Genomic DNA, 19,040 nt, shown 5'->3' with positions numbered 1-19,040 from the left:
CTCACTGCAACCGCCATCTCCTGGGTCCAAGAGATTCTCCTGCCTCAGTCTCCTGCATAGCTGAGATTACAGGCATGCACCACCATGCCTGGCTACTGTTTGTATTTTTAGTAGAGACAGGGTTTCACTATGCTGGCCAGGCTGGTCTCAAAATCCTGACCTCGTGATTGCCCACCTCGGCCTTCCAAAGTGCTGGGATTACAGGCATGAGCCACCATACCCAGCGATTTGTGCGTTTTAATGCATGAAAAGTATGCCTCAATAAAGTATTGAAAAAATAATAAAGGGGATTTATTGGTTCATGTAACTGGATGTCGATAGAGGGCTTCAAGTAGGTTTGATTCATCTGTTCAGCAATGCCATCGGGACTCTTTATTTTTTCATCCTTCCCATAAATCTTTCAGTATGTCAGCTTCAACTCAAGCCTGGCTTACCTTTGTATTCACAACATGGTACCAACAACCTCCTTTTCTGGGTCAAGGCACTAAAAGAATTGCTTTTGCAAGCTCTCTTAAAAGAGTAAGAACTTTCTTCTTTTCTGGAAGTTGCTTGCAAACCACATATCTTATTGGCCCAATAGGTTATGCTCATTCCTGAACCAATCCCTATGACCAGGGAAATGCTATACACTGATTGACTTATCTCTGCTTATCCCCAGATGAATCACTTTAGAATGAGAGATGGAATTATGCCAGTTGATCAGACAAGTTAGCACTTACCCTTGGAGATAAAGTCCTCTAATTTTATGGCTGCTCTACAATTGAAGAAAGATAACCACAATGTCTACCACAAGAAAAATAGCAGAGTTGCCTGGGTGCAGTGGCTCACGCCTGTAATCCCGGCACCTTCGGAGGCCAAGGTGGGTGGATCATCTGAGGTCTGGAATTCAAGACCAGCCTGGCCAACGTGGTGAAACCCTGTCTCCACTAAAAATACAAAAATTGGCCAGGCATGGTGGCAGGCACCTGTAATCACAGCTACTCAGGAGGCTGAGGCAGGAGAATCTCTTGAAGCTGAGAGGTGGAGGTTACAGTGGGCCAAGACTGCATCATTGCACTCCAGCCTGGGCAACAACAGCAAAACTCTGTATCTAAAAAAAAAAAAAAAAAAAAAAAAAAAAAAAAAAAAAAAAAAAATAGCAGAGTTGGGGAATGGGTCCTATCAATTCAGATTATGGTATTCCAGGCAGACGTGTTATAATCCCAGCATGTTGGGAGGCCAAAATGGGAGGGCTGCTTGAGCCCAAGAGTTTGAGACCACCATGGGCAATATAGGTAGACCTTGTCTCTACAAAAAATTTAAAAATTAGCCAAGTGTCATGGCACATGCCTGTGATTCCAGCTACTTGGGAGGCTGAGGTAGTAGGATCGCTTAAGCCTAGGAAGCAGAGATTTCAGTGAGCCAAGACTGTACCACTGAATTGTATCCAGCCTAAATAACAGAGCCAGATCCTGTCTGAAAAAAAAGAAAAGAAAAGAATGGTCTTCCTTTCTAGTTCCTAAATATGTTTCTCATTCCCACTTCATTTAGTGTTTATTATATACCCAAAGTGTTATCAGGAAACACAGGTTTCTATCTTCTGCATATTGAAATAGAAGCCAAAATAAATTTTATTAAATAAATGCCTGGGTGCATACAGTTTGCTTGTCAAATGATACCTAAATCCTCATCTCAGCCTCACTCTATCCCTTACCTTCATCTCATCATTTCATTCCATGCAGAGGGGTTGAGGATGTTTCACAAATGCAAATTTAAAGACTTATTTCTAAGGTTGGATCAAAATTTTCCTGACATCAAAAGAGTTGTCTTAAGATGTGATGTATTCTTCCTGGTCATTGATTTTGGTGTTTGTGTTTTCACCCTGGACATTGCAACACTGTAAAAGAAATATCTTTAGACTCCCACAGTCTCTTTGAAATATGGCAATTCTCTCATCAGAGGAGAGAGATCAAACAGAAAGAGGTAAAACAGGCCCAGAGCTATTGCTAGTCCATATGGTCACTTGGTGAGAATGAGAAAGAGGCATCCAGATGCAACCTGGTTGGTGCAGAGATGGGCAAATGGAGTGCAGGCCAGATTTCAACCCCTTTTTGCCCAATGTCTAACTATCTTTTCATCCAAAGCCTTCTACAAGCTTTTATTACCTCCTTCACACACTGTTGGTTTATTTCCAAACTCATCCTTTGCCTCCAAACTTTATCTTTCTCCTGATTCATCCTCCATATTTCTGTCTGATTATATTCCTAAAACACTGCCTTTTATCATACAACTCTCCCGCTGAAAATACTTTTATAAGCTTCCCTCTACCAACCTAAGAAAATGCAGATTCCTCAAGTCAGCATTTTACAGCTTTTCACAATATCTCCTGTCTCTCTTGCAGTTTTTTCCCACTATTTCTCACCACAAACTTATGGTCCAATTAATCAGGCATTCTTGTTATTCCCAACCACATATTGCATACTCCCAAATGTCTTATTTGCCATGTTATTATCATCTGTATTTATATATTTATGTGCTTATTTTCTTATTTCTTTCTTTATTTTTTTGAGATGCAGTTTTGCTCTGTCTCCCAGGCTGAGAGTGGCACGATCTCGGCTCAGTGCAACCTCTGCCTCCCAGGTTCAAGTGATTCTCCTGCCTCAGCCTCCTGAGTAGCTGGGATTACGGGTGCCAGCCACCATGCCTGGCTAATTTTTGTATTTAGTAGAGATGGAGTTTCACCATGTTGGCCAGGTTTGTCTTGAACTCCTGGCCTCAAGTGATCCACCCAGGTTTGTCTCGAACTGGCCTCAAGTGATCCACCCACCTCAGCCTCCCAAACTGCTGAAACTACAGGTGTGAGCCACCACACCCACCTAAGGTGGAGCTTATAGTCTATTTTGGGAAACAGACAAAACAAACAAACACATAAATATAGGCCAGGTGCCTTGGCTCACACTTGTAATTCCAACACTTTACTTTGGGAGGCTGAGGTGGGTGGATCACTTAAAGCCAGGAGTTCCAGATCAGCCTGGTCAACATGGTAAAACCTCATCTCTCCTAAAAAAAATACAAAAATTAGCCAGACATAGTGGTATATGCGCCTGTAGCCGGACATGGTGGTATATGCGCCTGTAGTACTTGGGAGGTTGAGGCAAGAGAATCTCTTGAACCCAGGAGGCGGAAGTTGCAGTGAGCTGAGATTGTGCCACTGCACTCCCACCTGGGTGACAGGGCAAGACTGTATCTCAAAAACAAACAAACAAACAAAAAAACCCTGATTAAATCAGAGTAACATATTCATTGATTCAAAGTGCAAATATTTTCTGAACATCTTCTATGTGTAGGCATTTTGGCATTAAAGGAATATTCATTCTCCCAAAAAACTCTGATAAATTATAGGAAGGAAAAGAGTATGTGTTATGGAAGCCTGTAAATGTGGTAACAGATTCAAGGTGGAGTAGGGATTATGTTATTTTGCAGTAATCTATTTATAGATATTTACAGATATAAATCCATTAACCAATATAAACAGATTTTTTTTTTTTTTTTTTTGAGAGAGTCTTGCTCTTTAGCCCAGCCTACAGTACAGTGGCATGATCATAGCTCACTGTAACCTTGAACTCCTGGGCTTAAGCAATCTTCTTACATTAGCCTTCAGAGTAGCTAGGACTACAGGGTGTAGGCCACCAATTCCTGCTATTTTTTATAACTTGTATAGAGATGGGGTCTCCAGTATGCTCTGTTGCCTAGGCTGGTCTGGAATTCCTGGGCTTAAGGGATCCTCCCACTTTGGCCTCCCAAGGCCTTGAGATTACAGGCATGCACCACTGCATCTGGCCTAAACAGAGACTTATTGAGTACCTACTACACTGAATAAGCACAAAATTTGAATTACTTCTAATCCCAGCCAGCCTGGGCAACATAGGGAGACCTCCTCTCCACAAAAAATTTAAAGAATTAGTTGGGTGTGGTGCTGCTGTGCATCTGTAGTCCTAGTTATTCAGGAGGCTGAGGTGGGAGGATAGTTTGAGCCCAAGAGCTGAGGCTAGAGTGAGCTAGGGTCACCCCATTGCACTCCAGGCTGGACATCAGAGTGAGATCCTGTCTTTTAAATCAATTATTTCTAATTCTTATAATATTTACATGTAGCAGCATTATTACTAGCTCCCTTTTACAAATGATTTAACTGAGTCATGAACAGCATCACACACAGCAGGTGTGATTCACCCACAATTCTGACTCTATAACTTGTGCTCTTTAATTCTGAGAATACAGCAAAACCAAACTGTGGCTCCAGCCTGTCTCCAATTATTTACTCTCTTCTTACTCGATCCTACCCTCTAAAATTTGCTAGAAACTCTTTTAATACAGTTCTTGGAACATTTTAAAGTTGTAGAGATCAGTTTGTCAGCAAATTTTGAAATAATCTGGGCTTTCTTGACCGAGCAAGAGACAGTCACTTACAACTGCGTGTTGTTGATGAAGTTAGTGATGAAGTTGCCATTCTTGAGCACCCTCTGTGTGCCAGGCAGAGGATGAATTATGGTGAAGGAAACAGACATGATTCTCGCTCTCATGGAGCTGACAGTCAGACATTAAACAAATATGTAAACATATAACTATGTAAAGGTGCGTAAGACTGAGCCAAGTGAGGAAAACACGAAAGACCTAATTCAGATTGGAGGTAAGGGATCAAAGAATTCTACCAAAAACACACACAAAAAGTGTTTTGTATCCTAGGATGCAAGGTGCTAAACCCGCCAAAAGACTCCATCAACGTGCAGCCGCGGAGGCCTTAAGATCTTGGCGCCCCGTTGTCCAGTCAAGGGGTGGTGCGACTTCGTCCCCACTCTGGGGTCGGGTGAGGCAACCGCCAGCTTTATCCTACATTGTTGTGGCGCGAGGCGAGTTTTCATCACTTGAACTTTCTGATTTTTTTCCCCCTAGTGTCTTCTTCCCAGCGTCTTTCTGTCAGATCTTCCACTCGGCTGTGACAGCCTCCTGTCACATCAGTACCGCTGGAGCTAGAGTGTGAGTTTTTTCTCCTTGTGCCCCGCGAGCCTGTAACTTCACGGAGGCGGCTCCTCGGAAGCCTTATGGCCCCGCCCTTTCATTCGGTGACACAGTCCCTTTCTGTCTGGCCGGCGGCAGGTGGCCTGGAGGTCCGCGGGCGGGCGGGCGACAGTGCCCGGCGCTCCTCTCCCCTCCGCGACCGCCGGCTCCGAGCGAGCCGTCGGTTAGCGTTCTGGGCTGTCTGCGTCTGGAGCGCGCCGCGGGCCCTTGCTCGCGCCCGCCTGTCTTCGCGTCCGCGGCGGCCCGGACCGCGCGCGCCGCCTCACGCTAGTCCTCAGGCAGACCGCGTCGGCCCTTTCGGCGCGCGCCCGGGCCCGGCCCCGGCTCCCCACTCGGGCCGGCTGGCTCGCGGGTTCTCTAGCCCCGCCCACCTTGGCGCCGCCGCTGGGCGCTTGCGCGGGGCGCGTGGCCGTGGTCGGGGTCTCCGCCGCAGCCTGAGCCGCTGCCGCCGCCTCAATCAGTCAGTTAGTCCCCAGCAATGGCGGACGGAGGTGAGCGTGAGGAGCTGCTCTCGCCGTCGCCGGTCTCTCCGGCCAAGCGGCTGTGTTCGTGGCCCAGCCCGCAAGCTCACCACCCTCGCAGTTCGCCCAGGGCAGCTGGCGGAGGGGCGGGGGGCGTCGGCAGCAGCTGCCTGGCCCTCGGAGCCCGCCCCCACCTGCAGCCGGAGTCCTTACTGGACTGCGCCGCCAAGACGGTGGCAGAAAAGTGGGCGTACGAACGGGTGGAGGAGCGCTTCGAGCGGATCCCGGAGCCCGTGCAACGCCGCATCGTCTACTGGTCTTTCCCGCGGAATGAGCGGGAGATCTGCATGTACTCCAGCTTCCAGTACCGGGGCGGCCCCGGCGCCGGCGCGGCTGGTGGCGCCTTGGGGGCTCCGCCGGCCGAGGAGGGGCTGCCACCACCCCCCGGGGCCGCCGCTCCGGCCGGCTCCGCCCCCGGGACTGTCGCGGCTGGGGCAACCCCCGGGCTAGGCGCAGGGGCCGGCGCGGCCGGCTGCGGTGGCGAGGGGCTCCCGTTCCGCCGGGGCATCCGTCTGCTGGACAGCGGCTCCGTGGAGAACGTGCTGCAAGTCGGTAGGTGCTCGCCTGCCGCGTTCGGGTCCTCAGCCTCCTCTTCCGCAGGTGCCTCTTCCCTGCCCGAGCCCTGGGGCCGAGACCCCGGTCTTCTGCCCAACTGCTGTACCCCTGCCCAAGGACAAACGAGTCACAAAAACTTTTTTCAACCTTTAACTCAGGTCCACCACTGCTCTTTCCTCCACTGACCCTCTATCCCCATTTCTTTTTGTTTGATGAGCGAATAGATCACTCTTCTTCACTCTTTCTACTCCCCATACCAAAGGCAAAGAGAATGGGGAGGTATGCCTCTTTGGACGTAATAATTTCACAAATGCGTTTTCCTAATTTAAGTTTGGAGAGGAGCGGATTGTTAGTAAATCTGGAACAAGCGTTTTAGAGGGAGCATTTGAGGGGCAGACTGTCAGAGGCAACCTATAGCCCTAGCCGATTGAGTCTCGATGTAATTAACTTTAACCCTGGGAAAAAAGCCTCAACAAAATACTGCATGTTTCAGACAGTTTTAATGGTCTACTCTAGGATTTTTTCCCCCTGGTCCAGCGATGCTTGGGAATCTAGGCTTCGGACTAACAATAACCAAAGATGGAAATGTGACAGCTTCTTCTCCACACCCCTACCCAAGGAAAAAAAAAGCCATACAATCTGGAATGGGGGTGGGGTCCTCTTCCTTGTCAGACTGAGGTAAATCAAAAGCTGGTCACGCTGGGTTTTTCAAATGCTTCTCATATAACAAGTCGTCGTATTTGCTTTTATCTTTTTGTTGTGGGAAAATGTATTACAAAAATGATTTCTTCTTCCCTTACTCCTCTGGAGCTTCTAGTCAGTTTGTTAATCTTATTAAATATATAAATATAGTGCTTCTGATATGTGGAATGTTTAAGGAGAAAGAGGAAAAAATGACATTGATTAACATTGACTTGCTGTATGGAAAATTAAAACACGATTTTTTTTTCTATTTGGATTATTATAGCATTCTGGAAGTACATATCTTTTTGCATTTTATTGTACAGTATATGCTTATATTTATTGAAGAAAATACTGATTTTTGAAAGGAATTGAAGAGAGGTTGTTTTTAGAATTAAACAAGCACAGAGAGACTCACAAACCCCAGACATCTAGCTCTCCAGGTAATACCAACATATTTGAAAAATGTTTTTCTTTGAATGGTGCTCTTTCATATAAAGTAATCTCCTTCTGGTTATTGAGAATTAATTGATTCCTGTGTTTCTAGCCAAAACAACAGCATACCACAATTTGTTTTGCAAATATGAAATGCAAATTTATCCTGTGCCAGAATGTAGTGACAGTGGTTTGAGCAAGTTTTGTTTATTTGAAAGAGGTTAGTCCTTTGTGTATTTGCGAATATTTTTGAAAGAGTAAATTGAATAAACATGTAATTAAGGTGTGCGGCTTTAATACTGAAATACTGAAAACATGAAAATGAATACAATCGTTTTCCCATTAGTAAATTTTAATTTTTCTATGAGTTGAGATCATTTAACTTTTAAGATTCTTGTTTAAAATATTTTAAATCGAAAAGGGTCAATTTAAGTGGTCGCTTTATAGTAAGATGGGTTTGGAAGAATTTTCAAACTTTAGGGAGCAAATGAGAGAGAGGAAGAGTTTTAAAGAGGTGTCTGTTTTAAAGTGACTGAAGGCTGGGCGCGGTGGCTCAAGCCTGTAATCCCAGCACTTTGGGAGGCCGAGGCGGGTGGATCACAAGGTCGAGAGATCGAGACCAACCTGGTCAACATGGTGAAACCCCGTCTCTACTAAAAATACAAAAAATTAGCTGGGCATGGTGGCGCGTGCCTATAATCCCAGCTACTGAGGAAGCTGAGGCAGGAGAATTCCTGAACCCAGGAGGCAGAGGTTGCGGTGAGCCGAGATCGTGCCATTGCACTCCAGCCTGGGTAACAAGAGCAAAACTCCGTCTCAAAAAAAAAAAAAATGAAGTGACTGAAGTGTCACGTTTCAAATGAAATCGGATATTTTGGGTAGTCTGGATCATGTTTAAATCAGATATTTCCCCTTTATAATATGTTAGTTAATGTGGTTCTGGGGTTATGGGCTCTCATGATAGTTTCAGGGACCTTGAGAAAAGACACATTTATAAACATTTTCTGATAGACTTTGGATTTCAAAGACAAAGACAGGTGAATGAATTTATCACTTTAAGGTAATGCTACTTGAGAACCACAAACTGTGTAATTTTTATTTTTCTGACTTTAATTTAGGTTACTAAGTATAGAAGAGTAGGATAGTCTGTTCTGCATATTTTTGAGTTCTGTATTTTGGTATGAACCACTTTTAATATGTAAAACTAGAGACTCATCTCCCATTCCTAAACTTAAAGTTAAATGATTTAATATAGAGAGTATTGCCAAGAGATGAGTAAGGAAGTGATTTGTATATAGCAAGTTAGTAATGGTGTTCTTCAGTTTATAACTGTACTTCAGACTCAATTACTAAGTGATGCTTATTAAGAATTCTACGTATTTTCTTACTGTTTCTAAACCATAGAACCTCAGATTTAGGAGGTTACTGAAGGCCAATGCTTTAGGAAGAACAGAAAGTTGGAGTATTTCTGTGACAACATTCTTTTTTTTTTTTTTTTTGAGACGGAGTTTCGCTCTTGTTACCCAGGCTGGAGTGCAATGGCGCGATCTCGGCTCACCGCAACCTCTGCCTCCTGGGTTCAGGCAATTCTCCTGCCTCAGCCTCCTGAGTAGCTGGGATTATAGGCACGCACCACCATGCCCAGCTAATTTTTTGTATTTTTTTTTTTTTTTTTTGAGACGGAGTTTCGCTCTTGTTGCCCAGGCTGGAGTGCAATGGCGCGATCTCGGCTCACCGCAACCTCCGCCTCCTGGGGTCAGGCAATTCTCCTGCCTCAGCCTCCTGAGTAGCTGGGATTACAGGCACGTGCCACCATGCCCAGCTAATTTTTTGTATTTTTAGTAGAGACGGGGTTTCACCATGTTGACCAGGATGGTCTCGATCTCTTGACCTCGTGATCCACCCGCCTCGGCCTCCCAAAGTGCTGGGATTACAGGCTTGAGCCACCATGCCCGGTCAATTTTTTGTATTTTTAATAGAGACGGGGTTTCACCATGTTGACCAGGTTGGTCTCGATCTCTTGACCTTGTGATCCACCCACCTCGGCCTCCCAAAGTGCTGGGATTACAGGCTTGAGCCACCGCGCCCAGCCTGATACTTCAGATTTAAATCAAAACCAAAACTTTTCCAGCTATACTCAAAAGATTTTTTTTTTTTGCTATGCTCAAAGGATACATTTATTTTATATCAGTACTGCATCAGAAGTAATAGTCCTTTTAAAAGGGGAAAATTGCAAATTCGTTTCTTTTTTTTTGAGACGGAGTTTCGCTCTTGTTACCCAGGCTGGAGTGCAATGGCGCGATCTCGGCTCACCGCAACCTCTGCCTCCTGGGTTCAGGCAATTCTCCTGCCTCAGCCTCCTGAGTAGCTCGGATTACAGGCACGTGCCACCTTGCCCAGCTAATTTTTTGTATTTTTAGTAGAGACGGGGTTTCACCATGTTGACCAGGATGGTCTCGATCTCTCGACCTCGTGATCCACCCGCCTTGGCCTCCCAAAGTGCTGGGATTACAAGCTTGAGCCACCGCGCCCGGCCACAAATTAGTTTCTTAACGGATGTCTGTAAGTTTGAAGCTATGTCAACAGACTTACAGTCTGATCTCAGTATTGTAGAGGTAATAGAGTCCATATGTTTTCAGCATCTGCATTTTTTTAACCTGTTTTAGAAGCCTGTGGATATAGCAGTAGTATGAACCTTGGGAAAATACTTATTCAGGAGTCTGCAGATGGCATAAGAATAAGACAACTATAATTTCTAACAGTTTTTAAGATTTTGACCTTTTTGCTATCCACTGTACTTTAAATTGATTTCTTTGTGTTTGATAAAACTTAAAGACGCTTTGCTTTTTTTAAATTTTTTTGAGAAAGAGTCTCGCTCTGTCACTCAGGCTGGAGTGCAGTGGTACGATCTTGGTTCACTGCAACCTCCGCCTCCTGATTTCAAGCGATTCTCCTGTCTCAGCCTCCTGAGTAGCTGGGATTACAGGCATGTGCTACCACGCCCAACTAATTTTTATATTTTTAGTAGAGATGGGGTTTCACCATGTTGGTCAGGCTAGTCTCGACCTCTTGACCTTGTGATCAACCTGCCTTGGCCTCCCAAAGTGCTGGGATTACAGGTGTGAGCCACCATGCCCGGCCAGAAGCTTTGCTTTTTCTCAGGAAAATTTGAATTGATTGAAGAAAAAAAAGCACTATGAGTTTTTCTCACTTAAACACAGAAATATTATATTAACTTGGATATTTAGAGTTTAAAAAATTGGGTAAAGACATGCAGGGGCCTTCTGTACCTGGTACATCTTAGTTATATACATATTTATTCAGACATTTTAAGTAGATTTTGACAGGCGACTTCAACAAAACCCCATAGTTTTAGTCTACACATTTTAAAATAAGTACATGATTTGTTCTTGCAGTCTTCAAGACTAGAGCTAGAATGCTAAGTATTAGCTTATATGGAAGAGGTACAATTGCAAAGTCAACAACGGAAATATAAAAGGTGGCCCAATAGGCCAGGCTCAGTGGCTCATGCCTGTAATCCCAGCTCTTTGGGAGGCCGACGTGGGTGGATCACCTGAGGTCGGGAGTTCAAGACCAACCTGACCAACATGGAAAAACCCCATCTTTACTAAAACAATAAAAACTTAACCAGGCGTGGTGGCACATGCCTTTAATCCCAGTTACTCAGGAGGCTGAGGCAGGGGATTCGCTTGAACCTGGGAGGTGGAGGTTGTTGTGAGCCAAGATCACTCCATTGCACTCCAGCTTGGGCAACAAGAGCAAAATTCCGTCTCAAAAAAAAAAAAAAAAAAAAAAGAAAGAAAAAGTGGTCCATTTCAGGAAGCTATCTATAACTTAAACATCAAGTAGTAAGTTTAAAAATTATGTGCACTTGTATGTCATCAAACAGGTCTGTGAAATTTTTCTGTAGTATAACTTTTGTGAAACTTATCAATAACAAGTATTACAGTTGTTGATTTTTATATGTAATTTGTTTTAATCTATATTGTTTGGGGAATAAAATAATAAAATTTTATTTTATTAAAAATAAAATCTACACTGAAAAAACTATAGCATCATATGTGAGTTAGGATGAATAAAATCATAATAAAATTTCGTGAGGAGAAAAATGACTTTATTGATATTTAAGATAGTCCATCACAGAAGGCAGCTGCATTACTTTAAGTGGGTATACTTTTTAGCATAGAAATTTATCAAGTTTTAAATTACATTGTCTTTTTTTTTTTTAACAATGAGTTCTCTCCCTCTACCCTAACACATCACATATGTACACATTTTAATGTTCAATAAATGCTTGTTGAATGGCTGAATGTTTAGCGTGGACTTCTCAGTGTTGTAAAACTGAGAGAGACAGACCTGAATTTTGAGTGTAAGTGCTATTAGAATATATGGGGAAAACTCCAGATTTGTGCATATAATAACTGATAGCATTAAGTAATATGAGTGTTACAACTTAGGTGTGTGTATCTTCTGTGTTGACCATCTGTTTTGTGTGAGGAATGGTGATTTATCTATCAATTTCTTCAAATGAAAGCTTTAAATGAATTTTTTTTAGAGGTGACTTTCTCAAGGATAGAGTTTTGGATTTTAAAGGTAATAGATAAACTAAAGATAGTGGATTTTATTTTAGAGGTTATCTTTATTTTAGGAATATAAAAAATATATTATTGAAAAGGCAAGAAATTTATGCCTCTATGAAACAATTTTATTTCTCTTGCTTCAATGGCAATTGAAAAACAAGACATCAACTGTCAGTGATCTATTATGGTGAGGGTTATCTGAATATATACACTTGTTAAAATGTGTAGAACTGCCGGGCGCGGTGGCTCAAGCCTGTAATCCCAGCACTTTGGGAGGCCGAGGCAGGTGGATCACGAGGTCGAGAGATCAAGACCATCCTGGTCAACATGGTGAAACCCTGTCTGTACTAAAAATACAAAAAAAAAATTAGCTGGGCATGGTGGCACGTGCCTGTAATCCCAGCTACTCAGGAGGCTGAGGCAGGAGAATTGCCTGAACCCAGGAGGCGGAGGTTGTGGTGAGCGGAGATCGCGCCATTGCACTCCAGCCTGGGTAACAAGAGCGAAACTCCGTCTCAAAAAAAAAAAAAAAAAAAAAAATGTGTAGAACTGTATACCAAAAAAGTCAAGTTTACTGTATGATACAGTAGAAAATAAAATAAAAAAATCAATGCATTAATGTACAAGAAAAATGTATATATTAGTAAAAAAATGCTGTATTAGTTTTCTATGGCTGCTGTAACAAAGTGTCACAAACTGGATTGGCTTAAAACCACAGAAATGTATTGTCTCAGAGTTCTGGAGGCTAGAAATCTAAAATCAAGGTGTTGACAGTGCTATGCTCCTTCTGCAACCTACAGGGGAATCCCCTGTTGCCTTGCTAGCTTCTGGTGGTTTGTTGTCTGTCTTTGGAATTCTTTGCCTCGTAGCTGCAAAATTCCAATCTCTGCCTTTGTGGTCATGTGGCAGTCTTCCTGTGTGTGTCTGTTTTCACATGGCCTTCTTATAAGGACACCAGTCATATTGGATTAGGGGCTCACCCTACTCCAGTATGACCTTATTTCAACGAATCACATATGCAACAACCCTATTTCCAAGGTCACATCATGAGGGACTGAAGTTATGTTCTGAGGTATTGGGTGTTAGGACTTGAACATATTTTTTGGGGGGGTGACATAATTCAGTCCATAACAGCTTCTTATAGTTGTTTCTTGTCACATAACTGAGTGTCAAGTGAATTTTAAACTTTATTACATTAAATACGGCTTGCTTTAGGAAGTCACCATATTAATTTTATTAGATAAGCATTATTTAGACTTGTTTGATTCAATTTTCATGATTGATTATTTAACGTTAATACATGTGGAATGTTTTTGACAAATAAGTGGTTATTTAAAGGTTAAAATTGTAATCATTCTTGATAAAAAATGTTGACTGTGTGATATGTATACTCAGGGTATACATATATGAATGAACAGATTACTGTGGATTTTTTTATACACTCTATTTATAACTCAGCTTTAGCAATGGATAACCTTGAAAGCATATGAATTTTAATGTCTGTTTCCAAGCCTTAAATTACTACAGTTTAGAATTAGTGTTTGATATTAGAAATAGATAATAATTTATTCCAGGTAACTTTTATGTGAATTTTTTACCTTGTAGTTTATTTATAGGCTCATTTTTTCCTGATATGGGCAGCATGCTTCTTGGATACTTTGAGCCTATCATGGAGCTAGTAGACTAAGAAAATCATACTTATTTAAATATTAGCTTTAGTATTGCATGATTATCTGTTAAATTACTCTGTGATAGTTTTTGTTATCATATATAGTCAACTTTAATTTTTGGTTTTCAGTGTAATTTTTCTCCCCCTTAGGATGTATAATGTGGTTTGTACTAAGTTGGTGCTCAGTAAATGTTTATTGAATGAATGAGTAAATTGTCATATCATTTTAAATATTTGTGTAGTATGACATCTCTCTTAATTTATGTGTGACTGAAGCCTAAAAGATGTACTGGTATTTTGTGGCTCAATTTCTGGATGCTTCTGAGTTTTAAAGCATTATATAGATAAAAATTACTCTTGAAGCTTATTATTAACTTGTTCTTGATTAGTTCATTGAATTAACATTGTCACTTCTTATGTGTAAGGCTCAGTAAATAATTGTTTACCTGTTTTCAGTAGATGGCTTTCTATAATGCTTTGCATTTTCCTATCTTAGAGTACAAAGTTGGGTTCAGCATCATAGCCTAAACTTCTAAGGACTACATTACATTGCCATCTTTATGAAGGGAGGAAGTTATAAACTGAGTGAATATTTGACTCTCAGAGTTTCTGAAACCTGTTTTTGAAAAGTTCCTTGCGTACATGTTTTTTGGCCTTTTGCCTGTTCTTTATAATGGAGTGATGAATGTGGTATTTGGGACAGTATAACATAGTTACCTTCTTAAAAAATAGACTATTGAATCAAAAGCTGAAGTACCCTTCTGCCTACTTGTTTTCTTGCCTTAACAATTGTTTATTTACTTTTTTATAATTTAGTCCTTAGAGAAATACAAGTTAAAATTCAAGGAAATAACCTACATTACTCACACACTAAAATGCTTAAAGAAAAAAAAAGACTTACTGTACCAAGTGCTGGCAAGTATATGGAGTAATTGGAACTCTCACACATTGCTGGCATGTAATGTATGTTATGAATACAAAATGGCGCAGCTATATTGGAAAACAATGTCTTACACAGCTAATCATATACTTAACCAAAAGATTCAGCAATCCTACTCTTAGATATTTACCTGAGAGAAATTAAAACATATAAGGGGACTTCAAAAGCTCATGGAAAAATGGAATTAAAGGATAAAAATTAAAAGTATAAACTTTATTTCTCAATATAAGCTTTATCAAGTTCAAGAACTTTTGTAAGCAATGATGCAAGCTACTTAGCTCATCCCTAAAGAAATGAAGATCCTAGTAATTCAACCGTGTCAGTGGAGTCTTTTTTTTTTTCTTTGAGACAGAGTCTCGCACTGTCTTCTGGGCTGGAGTGCAATGGCGAGATCTTGGCTCACTGCAACCTCCACCTCCCAGGTTCAAGCAATTTTCCTGCCTCAGTTTCCTAAGTGACTGGGATTACAGGTGCCTGCCACCACGCTCAGCTAATTTTTTGTATTTTTAGTAGAGATAGGGTTTCACTATGTTGGCTAGGCTGGTCTTGAACTCCTGACCTCATGATCTGCCCACCTCAGCCTCCGAAAGTGCTGGGATTACAGGTATGAGCCACCACACCCAGCCAAGTGGAGTCTTTTACATTATTGACTGAAGAAAAATTAGTGCCTTTTGAAGATTTTTTTTTTTTTAAATTAGGGAACAAAAAGAACAAGGAGCCAAATCAGGACTGTAAGGTGGATGCCTAGTGATTTCTCATCAAAACTCTCATAGAATTGCCCTTGTTTGATGAGAGGAATAAGCAGGAACATTGTTGTGGTGGATGAAAACTCTGGTGAAGCTTTCTTGGGCATTTTTCTGCTAATGCTTTGACTAACTTTCTGAAAACATTCACGTAATAAATCAAATGTTATCATTCTTTGTCCCTTCAGAAAGCCAGCAAACAAATGACTCGAATATCCTAAAAAACTGTTGCCATGATGTTTGCTCTTGATCAGTCTGCTCTTGCTTTGATTGGACCACTCCCACCTCTTGGTAGCCATTGCTTTGATTGTGCTTTGTCTTCAGGATCATACTGGTAAAATCATGTTTCATCTCCTGTTACAGTTCTTCAATGAAATGCCTCAGGATCTTGATACTACTAGTTTAAAACTTCCATTGAAAGCCCTGCTCTTATCTGTAGCTGATCTGGGTGCAGTGGTTCTGGCACCTGTCAAGTAGAAAATTTGTTCAACTTTAATTTCTCAGCAAAATTGTGTAAGCTGTACAGATTGAGATGTCTATGATACTGTCTATCGTTTCTGCTGTTAATTGTCCATTCTCTTCAATTAGAGCACAAACAAGATGATTTTTTTTTCTTCATAAATTGATGTGGATGGTCTGCTGCTGCAGGCTTCATCTTCAGCATTGTCTCATCCTTCTTTTTTTTTGAGTCATAGTTTCGCACTGTCACCTAGGCTAGAGTACAATGGCATGATCTCGGCTCACTGCAACCTCCACCTTCTGGGTTCAAATCATTCTCCTGCCTTAGTCTCCCACGTAGCTGGGATTACAGGCACCTGCCACCATGCCCAGCTATTTTTTGTATTTTTAGTAAAGATGGAGTTTCACCATATTGACCAGGCTGGTCTCGAACTCCTGACCTCATGATCCACTTGCCTCGGCCTCCCAAATTGCAGGGATTACAGGCGTGAGCCACCATGCCCAGCCTATTATCCTTCTTAAAATGAGTTACCATTTGTAAACTGCCGATTTCTTTGGGGCATTGTCCCCACATACATTTTATAAAGCATTAGTGCTTTCACCATTCTTCCTCCCAAGCTTCACCATAAATTTGGTGTTTGTTCTTGCTTCAATTTTAGCAGAATTCATGTTGCTCAAATAGGGGCTCTTTTCAAACTAATGTCTTATCCTTTTTAGTGCCTTAAACTGGATCCTATCCAGATAGTTTATAGCAAGTTAGTATGAGTTTATTTTAGTGCCAAAAAAAAAAAAAGTGAAATCCATGTGTAGTTTTAAAATAATATTCATCTTCCAGCTACTTTTTGAAGACCCTCGTATGTTCAATTAAAGGTTTGTACTTCAATATTTATGGCAGCTTTATTCATAGTAGCCTCAAACTAGAAAAGACCCAAATGCTTACCAAATGGGTGAATGGATAAAGAAATTGTTGTATATCCATACAGATGAAATACTGTTTAGCAATAAAAAAGAACGAACTAATAGGCTAGCAACATGGATGAATCCCAAAAGCATTATGCTAAATAAAAGAAACTATACCCAAAAGACTATATACAATACAATTTCATGTATATGAAATTCAAGAAAGCCGAGATATAATGACAAAGTATATTAGTGATTGCAAGGGGAGAAGGGAATGGAGTTTGTGAACAAAAGCTTCCTGAAATGAAATTTAAAAGAAAGAGACTTTATTCCACTGAACAGTTTGCAAACCAGGGAGATGCAGCTTTTGGTGTAAAGCAAAGGTGCATTCCAGAGAACAACGTTTTTGTTTTTGTTTTTGTTTTTTTTTTGAGACAAGAGTTTCACTCTTGTTACCCAGGCTGGAGTGCAATGGCACGATCTCGGCTCACCGCAACCTCCGCCTCCTGGGTTCAGGCAATTCTCCTGCCTCAGCCTCCTGAGTAGCTGGGATTACAGGCATGTGCCACCATGCCCAGCTAATTTTTTGTATTTTTAGTAGAGACGGGGTTTCACCATGTTGACCAGGATGGTCTCAATCTCTTGACCTCGTGATCCACCCGCCTTGGCCTCCCAAAGTGCTGGGATTACAGGCTTGAGCACCGCGCCTGGCCTGAGAACAACGTTTTTGACTTTTATACTGAAAGTTTTTGCCCAGGTTCCCAATCAGGTCCATGTATGCAAATGAAGGATTAAAACTTTCTTAGTTCTGATTGGTCAACAAAGCTGAGTTCCGATTGGTTGATGTAAGCCATAGCCTATTGGTGGTTTTGGGCATTGTGAGTAGAAATAGCTATGAAAGTCCTGAAGTTAAGCAGAGGTATGGGGTTTCCAGGAACTCAGAGTAAGTGTGTAACTTCTGGTCAGTAAATGGCTGTTTGAGTCTATTTTAAATGTAGGTCCAGTTAGCCACCCAGGATTCATCTTGAGGGATTGGATCAGTTTCATAGGTGTGAGAAAACTGTTGGGTGATGGAAATGTTAATGATTGTAGTGGTTACATAATTATATTCATTTGTCAAAACTTATTAAATTGTATGCTTAAATTGGTAAATTTTACTGAATGTAAATTGTACCTCAGAAATTTCATCTTAAAAGAATTGTGGACTCCAATCTTGGTTTCACATTAAAATCACCTGGGGAGATTTTTAAAAAATGACAGTACCTGACAGAATCACCCCAAATTGATCATGTAAGTATCCGCTGAGAATTAGAACCAAATTTCAGAATTTTTAGAAAGCTCCCAGGTAATTTTATGTGCAGCCAAAGTTGAGAAATGCTGTTGTAGAAAAATGATCACCTGGCCAGGCATGGTGGCTCACACCTGAAATCCTAGCACTTTAGGAGGTGAGGCAGGAGGATCACTTGAGCCCAGGGGTTTGAGATCAGCCTGGGCAATAGAGTGAGACCTCATCTTAAAAAAAAAAATTAGCTGGGCATAATGGTGCTCACCTGTAGTTTCAGGTACTTGAGAGGTGAGGTGGGATGATTGCTTGAGCCCAGGAAGTTGAGGCTTCAGTGAGCCATGATGGTGTCACTGCTTTCCAGCCTGGGTGACAGAGCGAGACCCTGCCTAAAAAAAAAGAAAAGGCCGGGCGCGGTGGCTCAAGCCTGTAATCCCAGCACTTTGGGAGGCCGAGGCGGGTGGATCACGAGGTTAAGAGATCGAGACCATCCCGGTCAACATAGTGAAACCCCGTCTCTACCAAAAATACAAAAAATTAGCTGGGCATGGTGGCGCGTGCCTGTAATCCCAGCTACTCAGGAGGCTGAGGCAGGAGAATTGCCTGAACCCAGGAGGCGGAGGTTGCGGTGAGCCGAGATCGCGCCATTGCACTCCAGCCTGGGTAACAAGAGCGAAACTCCGTCTCAAAAAAAAAAAAAAAAAAAAGAAAAAAGAAAAATGAACTTCTTTATTAGTGTTATCATTGTTTCTAAACCTGTCGTTGGCAGTCAAAACATTGTGTAATTTTTATTCCACAAATGCTATGGACAATGTCAACTTTCTATCTATTGTTTCACCTATCTTTATTAATGGATGTGAAGGAAAGTCATTCTCTTAACTGCTCAAAGAATGTTTCTGTCTGTATTTTGGAGAGGTCTTATTCCAAAGTATATAAACTGTCTTTGTTACTATCATGAAAAGACATTTGTATTTAATGTAATGCCAAGCTATAATTTTATTCGTGTTTGTTCACGCATTTATTTTATTTTACTTTATTTTATTTTATTTTTTGAGACGGAGTTTTGCTCTTGTTACCCAGGCTGGAGTGCAATGGCGCGATCTCGGCTCACCGCAACCTCCGCCTCCCCGGTTCAGGCAATTCTCCTGCCTCAGCCTCCTGAGTAGCTGGGATTACAGGCACGCGCCAACATGCCCAGC

The 19,040-nt window shown here is 41.8% G+C and overlaps 1 protein-coding gene across 1 annotated transcript in view; it reads left to right on the top strand.

Moving 5' to 3' along the window:
• Positions 1-5,328: 5,328 nt before the first annotated feature.
• Positions 5,329-19,040, top strand: part of ZSWIM5 (zinc finger SWIM-type containing 5) — a 160,228-nt gene continuing 146,516 nt past the window's right edge. Inside the window, exon 1 of the mRNA XM_010347585.3 lies at positions 5,329-6,128. Within this exon, the coding sequence (XP_010345887.3) occupies positions 5,534-6,128 (595 nt within the window). The 5' untranslated portion in view covers positions 5,329-5,533. The remainder of the gene's footprint in view (positions 6,129-19,040) is intronic.

Source organism: Saimiri boliviensis, chromosome 11, assembly GCF_048565385.1.
Source record: "Saimiri boliviensis isolate mSaiBol1 chromosome 11, mSaiBol1.pri, whole genome shotgun sequence".
Lineage (NCBI taxonomy): Eukaryota > Metazoa > Chordata > Mammalia > Primates > Cebidae > Saimiri > Saimiri boliviensis.
Note: the sequence above shows the minus strand (reverse complement) of the source record. Positions and strands in the feature narration are given on the sequence as shown.